Raw genomic sequence first — 19,165 nt, 5'->3', positions numbered from 1 at the left:
GGGGGGGGGGGGGGGATTACAGGTCAACTTAAAAGGCCATGCTCTTGTAGCACTAACAAAATGTAAAAATGGCACCAGGTACTTTAATTTATGAAATACGGTTATGTTATTGACACTGTTTCACATTCCGCACCAAGTTCTAGCAAGACAAAAATATTAGCCCAAAATTGGATGATAAATATAGGTTTCACTGCTGAAATCAAGTACATGGCACAGAAAGTAATTTTCAGATTCAGTGAAGAGAAATAAAATATCTCACCAGTGCAGTTGTAGCCATTTAGGACACCATCCACTATTGCTTTAGTGGTGTTCTCAAAAACTTCCACCTGTGAAGAGTCCTGCCTAAACACGCTGTCAAACACAAACTTGAGATCCTTATTGGCTCTTCTCCGCACATCCCTGTTGCCTACCCGCTGTCCCCGGAAAAATGTCACTTCTTCCTCTTTAGGATCAAAGATAAGCATGTGGTTGTCGACTACGTGGACAACCTTCTTGTGATTTCCATCCTTTTCTTTGTTGTTTAAAGGACGGACACGGACCACCACTTTTACGTGGCTGCACACCTCCCCATCCGACATTGTCCTTTTTTACAGCTTCCCACTGAAAATCTATGCTTCTTAGTGTTTGTGCATCTGTACAACACAAGAGGATAATTTATAGGCAGAGTGATTTCAAACAAGGCATATTCCAAATAATTCTTCAACAAAGAATGTAACATTTCCCTACAACACTTATTTCACATTCTCCACTCAGTTACTTTTGGATGTCAAGACAGAGGTAGCCATGCTGGCAAAGCATGATTTGTTTTATTGTGACTTGATACCTTTATAAATAAACTCTAATAGAAAGGGACTTTCAATAATAAAATTAACGTTAAACCTCATACTACATGTCAGCCAATAAGATTCGCCTATAGACTGTACATAACATGTTTTAATGTAAGGCCATGGATGAACCCTGTAACGTTAAACCCCGGTGCTAATTTATTGTAACGGCGGACTAACAAAAGGTCATTAAATATATCATAAATAGACTATACCATCAGACCCATATGTCTGATTTTTAGTTTAAAACTCTTATTTGCATTAGTTAACAGCATCTGTTAGCGTTGTGCTAAAAGCTGCAGCTAACTACTCATCTCTTTCATTTCAATCACAAAAGATTAAGCTAACGCTGTAAAATGCGTATGACCTACCATATGATACAATATGAATCCACGACGAATGATTTGACTGTTGTATTAAGAGAACTTAAATTTTTCTTTATTTAACTTTAAACAAAACATTCGAGCTGATAGTAAGCAAAACCAAAGCCCTAAGCGCGAAGATTTCAAACACAAGCTGCTGTTCCGTCCCTGCATCTGATTGGACGACAACATTCTTACGTCAAGCGACGTATGACGCTACGACTGAATCTAGCCGATAGAGAATTTAATTCACGGTGGAATAAAGCATAAAATGTATCCTTAAATTGACAAATAGAATTCCTAAATCATGTAATATATGGCAGGTATAAGTTAGATAATTGTTATGAGCACAATTTGAATGTCATTTAGCGGGATTTAATGTATGAGCCAGCGTTAACTGTGACTCTTACAGTTGTGATCAGGGATAAAACGAATATTACATATCTTTAGAAAAGGCATGTTTCAGTGAACTGTGTATGGAGTAAAACACACGTGTTAATGAAAAAAAAAAGCGAATAAAATGATAAACATAAACCGAAGTGTCGCACATTTGCATTTAGTCACATCGTGAATATGTAAAATATCGCTACAGAATACTGTCAAGATTGCTATAGTCATGTTGCCAAGATACAGATATCGATTATATCTGTGTTTAAATGCTTGTCATGTTACAGGAGGAACACAAAATCGTCATTTCTTGTTTCTTCCGGGAGCAGTCGCAGCTGCACTCATGAACCTCCACAACAACGCTGAATAAAGGATTAAACAGCCGTGTTTAATAGGATAATACCGATTAATCATTAATTCACATCCTGCTGAATTGTTTTATCGGTTTGAATTGTAAGTTGTATGTTTCCGAACTGGCTTTGACGATGATATACTTGAAATCACGTGTTGACAGACGTGACAACAAGTCCATGCACTTCCTTTGAAAGCCGAAAATGATCTTGAACATACAAACCGTGCCTCTCCTGTCCTGCACGTGTCCCTGTGTTTCTTCCTGTGTCTTGTATTCTATTGGCGGGATTATATCAATATCAAGGTGTTAAATGCTGAGACATTGAGAGACTTCTACATGTTTTCGCCTAATTTGCATTTTGAAATGTTTGTATTGTGAGTTTAAAATATCTCATTTTTAATTAAACCTTTAATGAGTCCTGCAAAGTCTGTAAGACAGATGGCATGTTTGACAGCATGACACCTCTTAGATTTTTTTTATAGCTTCTCAGTAGTAATCCCATGAAATGTCTTTTCTGTGCAGAGTCCAGATGCCTCGATATTGTAGTCGTTTCATGGTCGCACCCTGCAAACGGACCTTGGGAGACGTTGTTCCTGACCACAGCTACAGAGTGTTCAGGCGATGCTGGAGAAAGTTGTGGCATCCAGGGAGGCCTTATACTGGCTCAGTGACTTCAAGCCCTGATTCTGAGTTCAGTAATTCAGAGATGTCGACCCAAAGTGAGAAACCCTTTCACACACCGGTCATGGTGAAGGAAGTGTTGCAGTTTCTGGACATCAAACCAGGGCAGGTCAGTCAGTCCTTCATCAGGAATCAGCTTTCACTGAGGTGAAATGTTTTTTCGCTGACTATTACCTGTATATCTAGCTGTTTGTGAGACCACATTTGTGTTATTTGATACTTACATATAGGGATGCATCGATCCGATACTCAGTATCGGTATCGGCTCCGATATTGCCATTTTCTGTCGGATCGGGTATCGGTTTAAGTTTAGTAAATAAGTGGAGATGTGCACGCACACACATATTGTGTTTATTGTTGGTTTAAGTCACTATTGGCCTTTTGTAGCTGTTGTGATTTCTGTTTTGAATCTAATGATTCTGTGCACAAAGACCTACATTGTTGTAAAAATGTGCAAAACTCTACATTTAGCAGTACAACAAAGTCCCTTATCTAGCATTAAAAGATGCATATTAGTGTCTTAGAGTAGTAATATGTATCCTTAAGTACTACTATGAACTTTTTAGGAGTAAATAAAGTACAAAGAGAGTACACAACTGGTCAAAAGGTTGAAATAATTACGATTTGTTTTTCAAAGAACTTCCTTATACTGACCAAGGCAGCATTCATTTGCTTAAAAATACAGTATGATGCTATTTTCAAAGATAATTATTTATATATATATATATATATATATATATATGTGTTAGAATATTTGAATGATTTCTGAAGGGTCATGTGACACTGAAGATTGGAGTAGTGGCTGCTAAAAATGCAGCTTTGCATCACAGGAATAAATTACATTTTAAAATAGAAAAACAGAAAATAGACAACAGTTATTTTAAATTGTAATATTTCACAATAATCCTTTTATTGTAATTTTAATCAAATAATTGCAGCCTTGGCGAGAATAAGAGACTTCTTTTAAAAATATAAAAAAAAAAAAAAAAATTATTCCAACCTTTGACCAGTAGTGTATGTTTAGTTATTAAGTCTGGTCTTTTTGTCTTTTATTAAGATTGTAAAATGTTAAATGCATAAATGAATATCTGATCTAATACAAAATATTGGTTTATTTACCCTCGACCAAATATCTTTTTTTGACTGTCAGTATCATCAGAAATCATGTGATTCGTGACATGTTTTGATGGAAAAAAATAATGAAGAAGACCATAACGTGCATCCTTTTTAACTCCTACACAGGGTGTAACATTGAACTTTTGTGTTTGTGTATTTGTGTATGTATGTGGGAAAACCTGGAGGCGGAATGTTGACTTGTCATCGCCTCTGTTAACCACATGCCGTCTTGACAAGAAAAAAAAAAGTAGCTCATCACCAAAACTTTTAGGACTCCCGATTTGTTAACTGTCCCCTCTTGGGAAGGGTAGGGAAGTTAGCAGTGTGCTCACAGACCTTGGCGTACTCTAACGTGCTAGCAGGCCAGATGGGCGTGAGTCAAAGGGCCTTCTGCTCTAGTGGGCAGCTTGAGATGGGAATCGCTGGGTCCTACAGCTCAAAGTGTTGCTCATGCAGGTGGGGGCTCCCGGTCAGTGACTAAGTCAGCGATGGCACCACTGTTGGGCTGTTGGCAGAACGTGGGGCGCCACAGTACCGCACCACTCCTGACTAAGGTTTGCACCTCTTAACTTCACTATCCGCCCATGGGCCAACTGGTGCAGAGACAGCCTGCCAAAGGCCTGCGTTTAACCAAATAATCAAATAAAAAATAACGAGACCGTCTGTGCTTCAATAAGGAATGTATCTCACAGATGTGTTTGTGTATGCAACAGGCTTGTGCGTTATTTCAGAATTGAACTGAGAATGCTTTTTGAATTCCAGTTCGGTTCCTAAATTTGAATTGAAGTAGCAAACAAAATTGAAGGAAGTAGATTACAAATGTATTGAAATTCATAAAAACTCCAAGTTTTCCAATAAGAACGTTTGCCAAGATAAACTTTAAATGTTGGCTTGACGGCCTTAAATAATAATTTAAAAAAAGTATTTAAGTTTAAAGGTGTTGGTAACACTTTACAATTAGGGCAATTCGTTAACATTAGTAATTGCACTAGCTATCATGAGCTAGCAATTTAATAATCTTGGTTAATGTTAGTTTATAAATATCATCTCATAAATATGACGTAGAATATATCATAAATATAATCTACATCATCCGCCAGAACGTCTTGCACGTATAACAGTTAGCGGAAGAGAAAAGTATTTATAACATTTTAAATATGGATATTTTTCTTACAAAAATGCATCGATTCGCTACAGGAGGCCTTTATTCACCCCCTGGAGCCATGTGAGGCATGTTTTATTACAGATGCGTGTGCTTTATTTGACTACTTTTGGACTGTTGAACAAAAACACCCACCTACCCCCATTCTAAAGCTTGGAAAAGCAAGGAAAATTTTTAATATAACTCCGATTGGATTCGTCTGAAAGAAGAAAGTAATATACACCTAGGATGCTTTGAGGGTGAGTAAAACATTGGCTAATTTTACTTTTTGGGTGAACTAACCCTTTAATATGTGTTTAAATTGATCAAAAGTGATGATAAAGACATTTATAATGTTACAAAATATTTATATTTCAGATAAATGCTGTTCTTCTGAACTTTCTATTCATCAAAGAAACCTGAAAAATGATACTCTGCTGTTATCAACATAATAATAAATGATTTTTGAGCAGCAAATCAGAATATTAGAATGATTTCTGAAGGATCATGTGACTGGAGTAATGATGCTAAAAATATAGCTTTGAAATCACAGGAATAAATTGCATTTTAAAATATTTCCAAATAGAAAAGAGCTATTTTAAATAGTAAAATTATTTCAAAATGTTACTGTTTTTGCTGTATTTTGGATCAAATAAATGCAGGCTTGGTGAGCAGAAGAGAATTCTTAAAAAAAAAAAAAAAAACATTAAAAATCTTACTGTTCAAAAACTTTTGACTGGTATGTTGGAAGATATTAATAATTAATAAGGTGAGTCTGAGATGTTTATTTGACAGTGATTTCACATTTCTTGTTTGTATGAAGGCTAAATACAAATAAAAGGTGAACATTAATTTATTTGTGCTGTTTTTTTTCTCTAAAGTATTATATGGTTTTATATGAGGTGTCATAGACTTGGCAAATTAATTTTTCATAAGTTTGTATGCACAGACATCTGTTGTGGGCGTTCTTGGCAGTTTTTACAAGGCTTTTTTAAATAGTGTTCATATCGATATCGGAATTATATCGTATCGACCGAAATTAAGAAATATATCGTGATACAAATTTTGCCCATATCGTCCAGCCCTATGTATAAATTAATTAAGGTTAATTAATTAAGAAATAATAAGTATTGACCATTGTTAGTTCATAATACTTAATGCATGTTAACAAATTGAACCTTATTTTAAAGTGTTTTTCAAACCTTCTAAAGTTCTTTTAAATTAATTTGAATTTGAACCTAATTTTCAACAAATTACAAGTTAAATTCATTAATTTTTTTTTATTGCAATTCAGTAAAGTCCTCCTCCTGGGCTGGCATTCCAATTTAAATTCCATTTAATTGTGGCCAAATGAATTCTAATTCACAAATTAATTGAAATGGAATCAGTTCTTTAAATTCAGAATTTTGCCAACCCTAGTATGTTAATTGGTTTGCTGGCAAAAGAGCTTCTAGTAAAATTTCTCCTCCCAGAGAACAGGGCGAAAGGATATCAAAACATACTTTTAAATTAATTTGTTTTAAAATTTAATTATGTACAGTATATGCACAAGCACTTCCTTATTATAAATCTATGGCTGAGTAAAAGTAAACTCATGTGGAGAAATGATTCGGGTATTTTACATGCCACGTCATGCTGATTTTAATGCTAGGTGGGAGTTACAGCAGAATTTCAAGATGTGCCTTTATTGCCACGACTTTGGCCTTCTAGTCAGATGTGTTTTATATCTTGAGCCATTTAGTATCAAAATCTAGAAAGCATGCAGCAAATTGGTAATTATTAGAAGAGCATGAACCAGCTCTTTTCTTCCTCCGTTGAACAATTTAGCCTCCTTTATTATTGCACTGATAGACAGCGTAATAATAACTGTTAGTCAAACGCTTACTGTGACTGCTCAGAGGGATCACTCTAATATTTTGATCTGCCATTGTAAAGCAATCAACCCCACTGCAGAAGCTCTCATCCAACGAGGCAGGAGTGAGTATGAATGGAGCTCTTTGGCAATCAAAGAGTAAACGCTGCAATTACACCAAAGTGGGTAAATGTAGGCTTTCAGCTGGCTGCCACCTCCTACGCAGTTATCCAGGAATGGATAGCAGCACAGGTGAAGGGCTTTCACGCGTCACCCCCCGGCACGGCAGCTGCAGGGTAGAGATTTCACTGACAATCCATCAAAATTGGTTCCGTAAGCGGGATTGCCCTTGAATGCTCCGTGACGACAAATGGTCTGTGCTTTATTTATTTGACAACATTTTGCTTGTATACATCCGGTTAAGACAACATCATAGACTCTTTTTTTTTTTGGTAAATTTGTTTTTATTCCCCTGTGCTACCAATTCAGAAGTGTCACTCAGCCACACTGTACCTTCAATGACATAATTAACACAGAATGAAGACTTTGAAGGCTGCAAACTTTGTTTCTCTTTCTGCTTACAGGTGTTACCAACATGTGTGGTGGTCCACGCTAAGTTTCCTATTGCCATGGGAACTGTTGAAACAGTTGTGGGAAGGTTACCCATATTTAGCTTACCACCCAGAGCCATTACAAAACCGTTTTTAGTGATTCCCAGCCCTGTTTTGGGGATTTCAAGCATGAAACTGTACTGGCTTCAGTACTTTCATATAGAGTGCAAAAGTGACCACTGACTTTTTTTCTGCAGCCTCGTTTCTGTGGGTATTTTATTCCAGATCCTTCCAAATTGTTATTTTTTTTAAATTCTTCAGTACTTTCATATAGAGTGCAAAAGTGACCACTGACTTTTTTCTGCAGCCTCGTTTCTGTAGGTATTTTATTCCAGATCCTTCCAAATTGTTATTTTTTTAAAATTCCCATTCATTTTCTCCAGCAGGCATTTTCAAGAAATTATTTTATAAAGAGTCCTTGAACCAAAACAACCAGCTCTTAGATGAAGCATAACATTACGACATTTGATTCAAAGCAAGAAAGACAAAGGTGCCGTGTGCTTAAATTCTTTGATAAATTACATAATTGAATCATAAAATGTAAATCAATTCAATGTAAGTTAAATCACAAATCTTTTTGTATGGGGAAAAAGAAATGGGTTTGTTTTGTGCTCTTTTGAAATGTGAAGATAGATGTCACTGCATAGATATCGAAGTGACTGGTGATTTCACATTCTCAGTTTATCAGTGTTTCATGAACCTGTTTTGTGTCTTACAGAAGCCTCCATTGACAGAGAGAGAGAGAGAGAGAGCGCAGAGGAAATCCTTTGTTAATTTTCTCTATTCTCTCTCATTCTGGCCTTTTTCACCTTCCACTCGTCCATAAATTACCCAAACTAGAGCAGCCTCATTAGCCACCAAATTAGCCTTGAAAAAAATACATTTGGTAAAATTGGATATTCTATTCACCTTGAATTGCAGATCCACTTTGCCAGCCGGGTAACCATTTTACACTAATTATCTTAGCCATCAGGATGCGATTGTAGCATTTGGCTAATTGAATAATGAGAAGTATGAATCCTACAGTTTGATTACAGGGGTGTAATGTGGAAGCCATTTGAGAATGACAATGGCAGTGGAGTAGAAGACGGGGAAGTGGGAATTTCCATCTGTCTGAGTGGAATAGACATGCCTGTCCACGTCAGACCTGCAGCTGTGTGTAATACTGCACTGTATGTGACCTATCTGAACAGGTAGCGATGCATGCCTTGCTCCCTTCTGTTTGGAAATTAGTTGAAAATTGGTTTAAACGTTTCGTTCAATTGGATTAGTTTTTCCGGCTGTACGTGTGTGTAGGGCGGGTGGATAGTTTGCGTTAAATGAAAAATGAAGCGATTGAGATTGATTTCATTTTCATTTTCCGCCTTTTCTTCTCTGTCCCAATCTTCAAGTGCACATAGAGCTTAACTGAGTGTAACAGATTGATATGAGGAAGTTCACAGGTTCAGCGTTTTCATTCCTTGCCACTTCAGACCAATCTTGAAACCAGATGTGACCCTTTAGTAATGATTCTCTTGCTGTCTCATATTGTTAGTGCCAATTGGAAAGGCCAAAAGGCCTGTATACATGCGTTACCATACATTTCTCGTTGGCTTTTCATATACCATGCATGTATGTTTATGTATTGTCTTCTTGCTTCTCAGTTTTTGTTATGAATTTCATTAACGGGATTTAGTCACAGCTCATCATCTGAACATTGAAATTTCAAAGGCATATAAGGATAAGAGACAGGATAGGGGCTTGGCATTTCATGGCAAATATTAGAGATTTGAATTTAACAGTTGATTTTGGATATTACATTGTGCATAATAATTCCTCTTTAAATTTATATTCCCTTTTCCTTCATCTGTCACTCAAAGTTAATAAAACAATAAGTTAATAACGCTACCTATGTTTCCATCCACCTATTTTTATGTGCATTTTGGAATATCGCATAAAAAAACGCTGGATGGAAATGCCAAGATGCGCATACATTCTAAAAATGTGCATAAAAAAACTTTTTATCCGTTAAGAAAAAATGTGCATAAACTACCGAATAAATTCCATCATGTGCATCAAAACAGTCATGTGACTTTGCACGATGGGACGGAATAATTTGACTAACCAGCGTTAACTAACGATCTCGTTGCACAGCATCTGAAATGTTGCCTGAGCAAAATGCCTGAGCAAAGTCTGTCATCAAAGTATTTCTGTATAACTGCCCCCCAGAAATGTTTTACACGACGGCGTTCCCAAGCAGCAAGCATCCACCTCCGAAAACAAAGACAGCATGTATTGTGTTTCGTCTGCTTGCTCTGAGGTGCAAGTAGGTCATCATATATGAAAATTATTATATTAGGTGGCTTCTTCTACTTTTCTTAGTGATATTTAGTGCCAGTGTATCAGGAAGTGACATTTTTGTTCTCTTTGACTCGTTGGATGGAAACTGTGCTTTTTTCGCACGTTTTATGCGATATTCCAGTTTTGCGCATTAAATTCAAATCTTTGGATGGAAACATAGCTACTGTTAAATGTTTAGTAAATGAACATTCATTTTTCATACTCTACATTAAAATTTTGTGATGCCTAAATTTAAAATATTTTGCTTTTTAGTGTTTTATTTATTGAGACAATATAATATAGAATTTTGATATGTGCCATTTATCATATAACATGAATATCATTACTGGTATATCGGCCAGAATTGTATTATCCGTGTATCCCTATATTCTCTTTTCTTTAGTCATTAAAGGAGCTTTTAATAACAGCTTGGCCTCTGGTTGAACTTTTTTATGACTAGAGGCTTTGCAGAGGATGACAAATAGATAATTTTGATAATTTGATTAAATTCACAATTGTAATTAGGGATGTAATGATTACCGGTTTGACGATAAAATTCCCCACGGTTAGTACTACCGTTTCATCTTTTAATTATCATTAAAACTGTATTAGATTACCGCGATTTGAACAACCGATGAGCTTTGTAAAAATCGACGCGTTTCAGAAAGGCGGGGCATAGAGGAGAAACAATAATGTACAGTATGTGGAAAATAATGTGTTTTTTTTAACATTAAACCGCATAAACACATTTCATTACACCAAATACACAAAATAATGTTCTTTTTAGCAGCATCATATGACCCCTTTAATTATATGAATGTACCTCTGAAGGTTCCGACTGCCTTCAGAAAAGATTCGATGGCATTTTGTTTTCATCTTCGCTCCATGTAATACCTAAAGGAAGTGTTCTTAATCACAATACTGCTTTGTCCATGGAGGTTAGGGAAACAGCTCTAATTCAGCTTTTCCATAAGCGCCACCTGCTGTCAGCGAGTGGATTTACAAAGACCTATATTTACATTCAGTCTGTGTGCGGTTTCTGTCTGGCCAAAAACGGACCGAATTTGCATGCCCTGCTGTAAATTTTGACCGGTTGATGAAAAACAAGTTTATGTGGATTCTACACATTTAAACAATTCAGATAAGTTATCTAGAATTATTTATGGTGCAGATAAAATACATATAATAATTTATTAATCAATTATCATTTTGACATATCTTTTCTTTATTTAAAGGCTGAAATGTGAGGTTTACCTTTTTATTAAACTTTTTCAAAACTTTATTTGAACATTTACATTAGATATAATATAAAACTTTTTAACATCGCCAGCACATTTTAACAATACCGTGATAATACAGATAACCGCGATAATTTTGGTCACTATAACCGTGATAAGAAATTTTCATACCGTTACATCCCTAATTGTAATCTAAAATTTTAAATGTAAAATTTCACAAAACAGGGTTACATGTGTAACTGTTTTTAAAAAGGGTTCCCCAATCACTCTGCTTATCTGCCATTGGTTGGACAGAGCGACTGCGCCACCCCCCAAATCACGCCATTGGTTATATCAGTGTTGCTATGTCAAGCCGCTCAGACATACAGAGCTATGTTGTCTCTGTGCATTAAACTGACTGAGGAAGTATTTTAACTTTAAACTTCACCTCGCCCCCCTCAACCCCAGCCGAGGAACATAATGGTGTTAAAATGTCCTGAGGTGATCTTATAAACAAAAGACTCATTCTTATTGACAGTTTGCTATGTGCATTTCCCTCCAGTTTCCTTGGTGAAGGCACATACGTTATTGTCTATTAGATTTATACACTGCGATCTGGTGGGCCCAGTCTCAGATCTCACCAAAGGGCCTTTTTACTCTGTGACATCCACCCACGACCTAGCCAATCTCCTGTGATAGATTCCTCGGTACCGGCTTTCCCCTGGAGCCTGCCCACGAAGAATCGAAGCCAGCCACTGCTTTATTCATGTCGTGTCTCATTTAGTGGCCCTGCTCTTAGCGCCTAGTTACACACATTTGCACGCCCACTCAGTAAAGACACATCCTGACAGGAAGTGATTTGTTTTGTTTTATTGCCCATCGAAATCTCCAACACCCCCCTTTTCTGGTCTTTACCGTCTTGTCCCCTCCCCGTGGAGAGTGTTTGATCCAGGCAGGTGGACCAGCGGGGATGGACACAGCCAGGCATTGGGGAATCCTCTGCTCTGGCTCAGGCTCTGTCACCGGGGAGGAGGGACTGCAGCCAAGGGAGATTAATGAGCTGTCAGTCTGGAGAACGGGGGAGGATTCGGGAACTGGCTGAAGTTACCTTTCGGGCTGATCTGGGGTCAGTTGAACAGTTTGTCTCTCAGTGATTGAGAATTGGATGGCGGTAATGGGGTGAGCTCTTAGAGTTGCGTGAAACATGGGGACCTGCGATGAGTGACAAGATGCACATCATGGCCGCACCTTCTTTTCTCCTCTTTCACTGAGGTAGAATATCACCTGCTGTCATTTGTGTGCATATCTTTTGTTCACACCACCAACATGAAGACATTGTTTTTTACTTTTTTTTTGCACCAAAATATAAAAGGATAGTTCACCAATAAATGGAAACTCATTTTCTCACCCACATGGTGTTCCAAAAATGACTTTTTTTTTGTTCTGAGAACAAAAGAAGAATGTTTGAAGAATGTTCTGTTTTTGTCAGAGTCAATGTGGTCCAAAACAACACTGAACCCTATTGAGTTTCATTGTGTGGACGTCTTCTGTGTTCCACACAAGTTTGGAACGACACAAGGGTGAGTAAATGATGACAGAATTTTCATTAATGGGAGAACTATCCCTTTAATGCTTTGTGTAAAATAATAATGAATGCCATGGCCGGCCGTGAAAGACCTGATGACGGCAATCGGCGATGCTGATGCTGTGGTATTTATCAACAAGCCATGACGTCAGCGTATTGACAGGACCAGTAGGACAGGCGGCGGGCCTCAATAAATTTTCATGTAATGTTACACTCTCACCGGTCATGCATGGCAAATAGGTCCGTGCTCTTAGATAAGGTGCAGACGGCATTCTCCTGGTGGACATGTTGTGCTAGGGATATTTCTGGTCTGTCCTGGCAAGCCGCTGTCTCCTCCCTCAGCCCGTAGCAGTATTTTTTCGAGGAGTGTGGCCCACTGAAAGACGAGGCTGGTGAATAATTGATCTCTGTAATTAAACACTCCGGCAAGGGATGGCAGAGCTGATTGACGGCCAGATATTAAGCCCGAGCCTCATAAGGTTGCAAGTTTAGTCTGGGGTTATCAGTGGCCATGAGCAAAGTCTCTCTCTGTCTGTCTCTCACTCTCCCTCTCCCTCTCCCTGACTTCTCATTACTCTCATGAATAGACAATTGGGCCGTGGTGGTGGGGGCGCGGCATGAAAGAGAGTCCGTGACATCATTAGCCAAATGTATCATGGCTGTACCAGGTGGCTAAGCTGGCACAGAGGGGACAGCCTCTTAGTGGGAGCTCAGCTGAGGCCCTTAAGCGTTCTGCGTCACCACGGCAACACACCCGTTGAACCCCCCTCCTCCCCCCGTCCTTTGGCGATGCTGGTCACTTTGTGGCGCTTCCTGTTTGGATATCTTTTAAGAAATGCACTGTTCTGATCCACTACAGGAAACACAACCTCTACGGCAGCCCTTGAACTTTGATTTGCATGTCTTTTACGATTTTTTTCTGTCTTTTTCATTCTCGCTTCAGGGACACGGGGGGGAGCTGTAAATATTGCGGCTGAGTGTCACTCTGCAGCTCTGTAGGTGAAGTGAAACACCCACTTCTTTGATGGTAAATAACTCCAACAACGATGTGAAGGATAATTACACTAATGATGCAAGTAGCTCCTCGTGGGAGATTTTAAAAAAGCCTGAAGTTGAAGAATGGTTTCTGGAAACCCACACCTGAACGCTCGCTTTAAAAACTCATTTAAGTATGCGGCCTCCATCAAACAATATTGCTGAAATGTGGGGAAAAATAAATAAAGTGAAGCCTCTCCAAGACACGGGAGTTATTACTGAGGGTTTTATTACAATATTTACATTTGCGCCTACCGGGTGAGCGTGGGCTTGCTAATCAGCTGTATGCCCCGTGGACAGCTGGATAGAGCGATGACTCATCACAGCAACATGGCCTTGATTGAGGTTTGCATGAAAGCTCAGAAACTGCAGGCGTGCCATTATTTGAATTATGATTCTCCGTAATTTATTGCACTGGATTTTCATACAGAAGCCTGGCCGCTGACGCATCGGGATGTCGAGCGTCACGAACGCATTAAATGCAGGTGCGCTAATAGGGGCACTGGGGTTAAGGGCAAATCGGGATGTTGTTTTTCGATGCAGATATCTTTGTAAACACCTTCACAGATGCTTGTGAGAATGAGGCTCTGAGAATAAATTCATGTTTGTTATTCTCCCTCCCACCGTCTCGTGGTTTTGATGTCAAACTTTACCGTAAGCGGAGATTTTGAGGTGAGGCTTCAGCAACAGCTGCTGCTGTTTTCTGCTGCGGAGCTCATGCTGAACTTTGAACAAAAGCTAATTTAGGATGCCAATCGGACTATTTTACACCCAAATTAAAAGCCCAAACTGATTAAAACTATACGCAAGTTAGACAGCAATGCCTTCAGTGTAGGATGCTTGCTGAGCCTCTTGCTGATCCTCAGTGTTTTTTAGCGCCATCGATCCCACGCTGGGGAGCCAGGTGTCAATAGGCACGATGGTTTGTGTCCAGGGCCGGAAGCGCAATCGCTTCACAGAAGGTCAGATGGCCTATACTTTTATTTTTTTTAGACGTCCTCTCCCTCTCTTCATTTTTAATCACTGGTAGATCTCATTCAGCAGACACTTCTTCCCCTGAAGGGAGGGGAGACAAGGAGAAAGGGAAAAAAAAAAAAGTTTTTGTGCTTTATGAGTCAGCTTCCTGACACAGAGCCTTCCTGCCCAGCCATGGCCTAGACTAACTAATTGAAAGCTGTTTCTGATTTAATTAAAGTGCTGTCTTTGGCCTGATGCATCTGACTGATGGACATAGTCCGCTACTTTGTATGGGTTACAGCTAAATATATAGGTCTATATGTGTTGATGTCCTTGTGAGTCACAGACTAGGTAGCATGTGACGGGCTCCTGCTGATTCCTGAATGGATGGATGTAATAGTGATGAGGGCCAATTCTGGTTTAACGAGTGACAGGAATTGTAATGTATGGTGCTTCATTTTGCTGTTGTGAAGCAGGTGTCTTGGTTGGTTATGGTTTGTTTTGAGAAATATAGATGCCTTAAGGGGAAGAGCCGTGAACCAGGGCCATAAGCAAAACCCTCCAACTAAAACATGTTTTTGGAATTATTGAACTTGCAGTAAGAAATAATAATGATATAGTGCCATCCTAATTATTTGCCAGTCACAAAAATGAACATTTATGAAATGAAAGATCTGTCTTTATATCCTTATATTTGTCTGAATTTTCTATCTTTTTGTTTTGTTTTGTTTTTCTCTTGGGTGTTGCAACATCCAGTGATACAACATCCAACTGTTGACAATTTCTTCATTTTTAGAATTTTCTTCGTTTTAAATAAAATATTACAATTAAGAAGTCAAAAGGCTCTGGTGTACTGTGAAATGTGTAAACTCTGGAAACTCTAACATACCCATGTTGTTTGTATAGTCAACTACATGTAGATACATATCTGATACACAGTCTGACAAGCATATACACACCCAGACCAGGCATGCGTATGCATTTTTCAGTGAAAAGACTGGTTATGTATTATAAGTGAGGGGTGTTTGAATTACAGCTGGCATGGGGCTCTCGTCTGCTTTTCCTGAAATGGAAGCGGTCAGAGACACAGATAGAAGCTCAGGGGTCAGGTGGGCTATATGCATTACCCTGTGCAGTGCTGGGTTTCACCTGATGGACCTCACCTGGGGAAAAAGAAAAAAGAAAATGGTACGGCCAATCAGGAGTGTTGATCTATAAATGTGCACAGAAGCAAACAAAAAAGAAATATTAGAAAATTAGGGATGCACAATATATTGATACCATATTGATTATTTGCCTTTTTTTTTTTTCGTTTTTAAATATATCAGCTGATATTGTATATTTACAACTATTTTTACATTTAGATTAACTATGGTGTCACTTAATGCTCACTTAATCTTTAAAAACACTCATAATTTAAATGTAATCTTTAGCATTACTACATTAAGCTGAACCTCAAAATAAATATACATTTTTATACTGTACTTTATTATGTTGTAAAGCCTAAATTAATTAACTTGTAGCTTTGATTAATGTTATTTTTGATGTGTTTCAAAATTTTTTGGTTATTGGCCATGACATAACGATAATTATTATCTTATCGTCTTATCGATATAAGTATTGGCTGGAAATTTAATATTGGTGCATCCCTATTTAAAATCGTTGCATTCATCTGAAACAAGCATAATTTCCCATATTATAGCCAGTTCTCTGAGTTTTGTGCAGGTCAGACACGTCAGTGTCACTTGTGCTTGTCTGTTGTCAGAAAACACTTTGTCAGGAAAAGGAACTCCTCAGGTGGTGCTGATGATAGACTCTTGACAGCAGAGGCAGTGGAAATTTACTTTGAATTACCTGCACAGGTGGTAAGCTCAGGAGGGAGGGCTTAGAGCGGGTGAAGAAGTCTGTCAGCACATCATGCTTGGGGTCCTTTGGGGATATACTCCACTATGAAAGATGAGTCATATTTCAGCCACTGTAGAGAGCCCGGCAAAAACTGAATGTAAAAGTATGTTTACAATTCTTTTTTTTTTTTTTTTACTTTTAAACTGTTGAATTTTAAACACCGAAAACTTATAAGAAATCTTTTGTACCTACGTCAATCAGACTTTTAAACGTGTAATTTATTTATGTAACCCCTTGTTGGTTATGGTTGTTATTGTGGCTTGGAATGTGTTGTGCTTATGTGGATTTTTATTATGCAATGTAATGTTGATCAGTGTATGTGTATGCGGGCTCCAGGGTCCAAGACAAATTTCTCCATTGGGGACAATAAAGTGTATTGAATTGAAATTGAATTGAAACACTTTGATACTTAATCCCATCAAATAATGAGAATCCTGTCTATTGACAAACACTGAAGGTTCTTGAATGGTTCCTTCTAGAATTTTAGATTCAGCAAATAATATATGATATGTTGATTTGATTATGTTTCTGTGCTTTTTAATTAAAGCACCAAAACATAGATGGTTTTTAAAGTTCTTTAATGTATAATACAGCATTTACTTGGCCCTCAATCAAGTTTAATTATTTTATTTTCATAGTGAAATGTTTGTGCACCTCTGCTATAGAGCACAACAGTGACAGCCTAACTTTTTAATCTGCTTTTATTCTGTTTTTTTTCTACATAGACATTTCAAATAGTTTTTCAATAAAGAGTCCTTGAACCAAACCAACCAGCTCTGAGATGAATCACATTAAACCTTTCATTCAAAGCCCCCCAAAAATTGAAAAGTCTGAAAAAGCATTGAAATACACATCCCTTGAAGCATTATGAATGACGGAATCAAATCAGAAAAGATGGTGCAATATAAAACTGCCATTGAACTTAAGTATAAAATGCCATATATTTGAAGTATATTGCAAGATATCCCAACATATACACATCTATAGTTTGAGAGTGTAGAGAGAGACTGACTCGATTACGTCATTCGCCATGATTTACGGGACTGGGCAGTAACTGTTGAGCTCCTTTGCAGCAATTCCTGTTTCCACAGTAACAGACTTCTTTGATTGGTGGATCTCTCCTCAGGATTATGCGTACTGTAGTTCTTAGGTAAAATGTAAATTGTAAATTATATATATATTTTTAAATGAACTTATGCTGGTTTATACAGAAGCACATTGTGCTGTGCAATCTTGAAAGATTAATACGTTATCTCTAGAAATCGATGGGAATGGGATTTTTACTTGCTCCATACGGAAACAAGTAGGGGTGAACAAGGAACTGAGAGCTGCAGCACAGTCTCTTCTTCTGGTGTGAGAGGAACTGAGCTGAACTCTGGGCGATGGGTCGTTCCGGATCGTTCTGGCCCAATTGAAACCCTATGCCTTTAACTAGTTCTTTGTAAGTAGGTTGCATTTGTGCACTTTTCCTGTGCTCTTTCCCCATCCAGCGGCCTTTGCTGTATAAAATCCTCTATGAACTGCTAATTCTTCTGTCTTAAAACGCTGTGCCTCAGGGCACCCTCTGTCAGAGGCCTTATCCACTGCACTATTCACATTCTCTGTCCCTCTCCACCCATCCATCCTTCTATCCCTATATCCTTCTCTTTCTTTTCATCTCTCCTCCTTTCTCTAAAACATAATCAAATGACTTGAACTCCTCCTCCCATCCTTCATGTCTCTCGGTCTCTGTTTCTCTCACTCTCTCATCACTCTTTTACAAGACTGTCTTCATTTAACTAGACCTCTCTTTACAGCTCCTAATAGTCACAGATCAGCGCCTCCTTTGTCCACATCTACTGGCATGAAATTCACCTTCAGGATGGATTCCATCTCTCTCCCTTTTTTCCCCTTCCCTTTGCTCTCTCTCTTACTTTTAAGAGTAACTTCCAGGCTTCAAGCCGTTTCCACCTCCCACTGCAAGCGTTTACTCTGAATTTGGTTTCATTAGAGTTTAAATATAGCATGTATTGTTTCTGTCCTATAGCTTGCCGACAATAGTGTAATACTCCCTGCTTCATCCAAGCGAGCAATGCTCTTTAAATACAGGCCCGGCTCTATCAAGGGCTGCTGTTGAATAGAGGGTGCTATATCAGATATGACCTTGTTTTTTGTCTTGCTCTCATTTAGGTATATTAAAGGAGGCCCTCTGGTATTGGCAGATCTTTTGAATCGTACCCCAGTTTTGCAGGCTGGACTTTAAACCTTAACCACTCTGAATAGAGAGCACGCCTGTCTACATACGGGACAAGCAATTTTGCTCTGTGTGCATGAGAAGAGGAAATTTACTTACCGCTTGACTTAAAAAATAAAAAAAAAGTTACAGTCGACATGGAATGGAAGTTTTCTTATTGAGCTTATTGTGAATGATTCATCCATGCATATGTTTAATTATTATTTATTTCTTTAAACTATAACCATGTAATTCTCATTGGTGACATACTATACAGTATGTCAGAGTTCTCAAGTCATTTTGTTCGCCACACCCCTTTTATACAATTGACTACAATTTTGCATTCAGATCTGCGTCCGTCCATTTAGCAACTGATGGACAGAACTAAGTCCCCACTTTACATTTTTTCTTTTTCTATAGTCTGTCACTCAAATGTATGTTATAAAAGATCAGCCGCAACTTTAATGCTAATCTGTCTTTCAGCAGTGACGATATCGTAGTGCATTGCAGATATCAAAAGATAATACCATGGTGAATTGTTACATATCATGGTACTTACTGATTAATGACAAAGAGTACCATGTTACTACAGTGTAAAATCCATGGTGC

The 19,165-nt window shown here is 38.1% G+C and overlaps 2 protein-coding genes across 4 annotated transcripts in view; one reads left to right on the top strand and one right to left on the bottom strand.

The window, feature by feature from the left end:
- Window positions 1-1,369, bottom strand: part of LOC107670760 (kinesin-like protein KIF18A) — a 31,423-nt gene extending 30,054 nt beyond the window's left edge. The window contains exons 1-2 of the mRNA XM_016463512.1: window positions 1,196-1,369; window positions 260-632 (exon numbers count right to left, since the gene is read on the bottom strand). Coding sequence (XP_016318998.1) covers window positions 260-578 — 319 coding nt within the window. The 5' untranslated portion in view covers window positions 579-632; window positions 1,196-1,369. The remainder of the gene's footprint in view (window positions 1-259; window positions 633-1,195) is intronic.
- A 458-nt stretch (window positions 1,370-1,827) lies between these two features.
- Window positions 1,828-19,165, top strand: part of LOC107670761 (methyltransferase 15, mitochondrial 12S rRNA N4-cytidine) — a 61,201-nt gene continuing 43,863 nt past the window's right edge. Inside the window, exons 1-2 of one of the 3 annotated variants that reach the window (XM_016463515.1) lie at window positions 1,828-2,026; window positions 2,448-2,715. In XM_016463515.1, the coding sequence (XP_016319001.1) occupies window positions 2,455-2,715 (261 nt within the window). In that variant the 5' untranslated portion in view covers window positions 1,828-2,026; window positions 2,448-2,454. The other 2 variants (XM_016463513.1, XM_016463514.1) reach the window with 2 other exon arrangements.

Source organism: Sinocyclocheilus anshuiensis, unplaced genomic scaffold (genome assembly GCF_001515605.1).
Source record: "Sinocyclocheilus anshuiensis isolate Anshui unplaced genomic scaffold, SAMN03320099.WGS_v1.1 scaffold816, whole genome shotgun sequence".
Lineage (NCBI taxonomy): Eukaryota > Metazoa > Chordata > Actinopteri > Cypriniformes > Cyprinidae > Sinocyclocheilus > Sinocyclocheilus anshuiensis.
The sequence above is the reverse complement of the archived record's forward strand: the minus strand, read 5'-3'. Positions and strand labels throughout refer to the sequence as shown.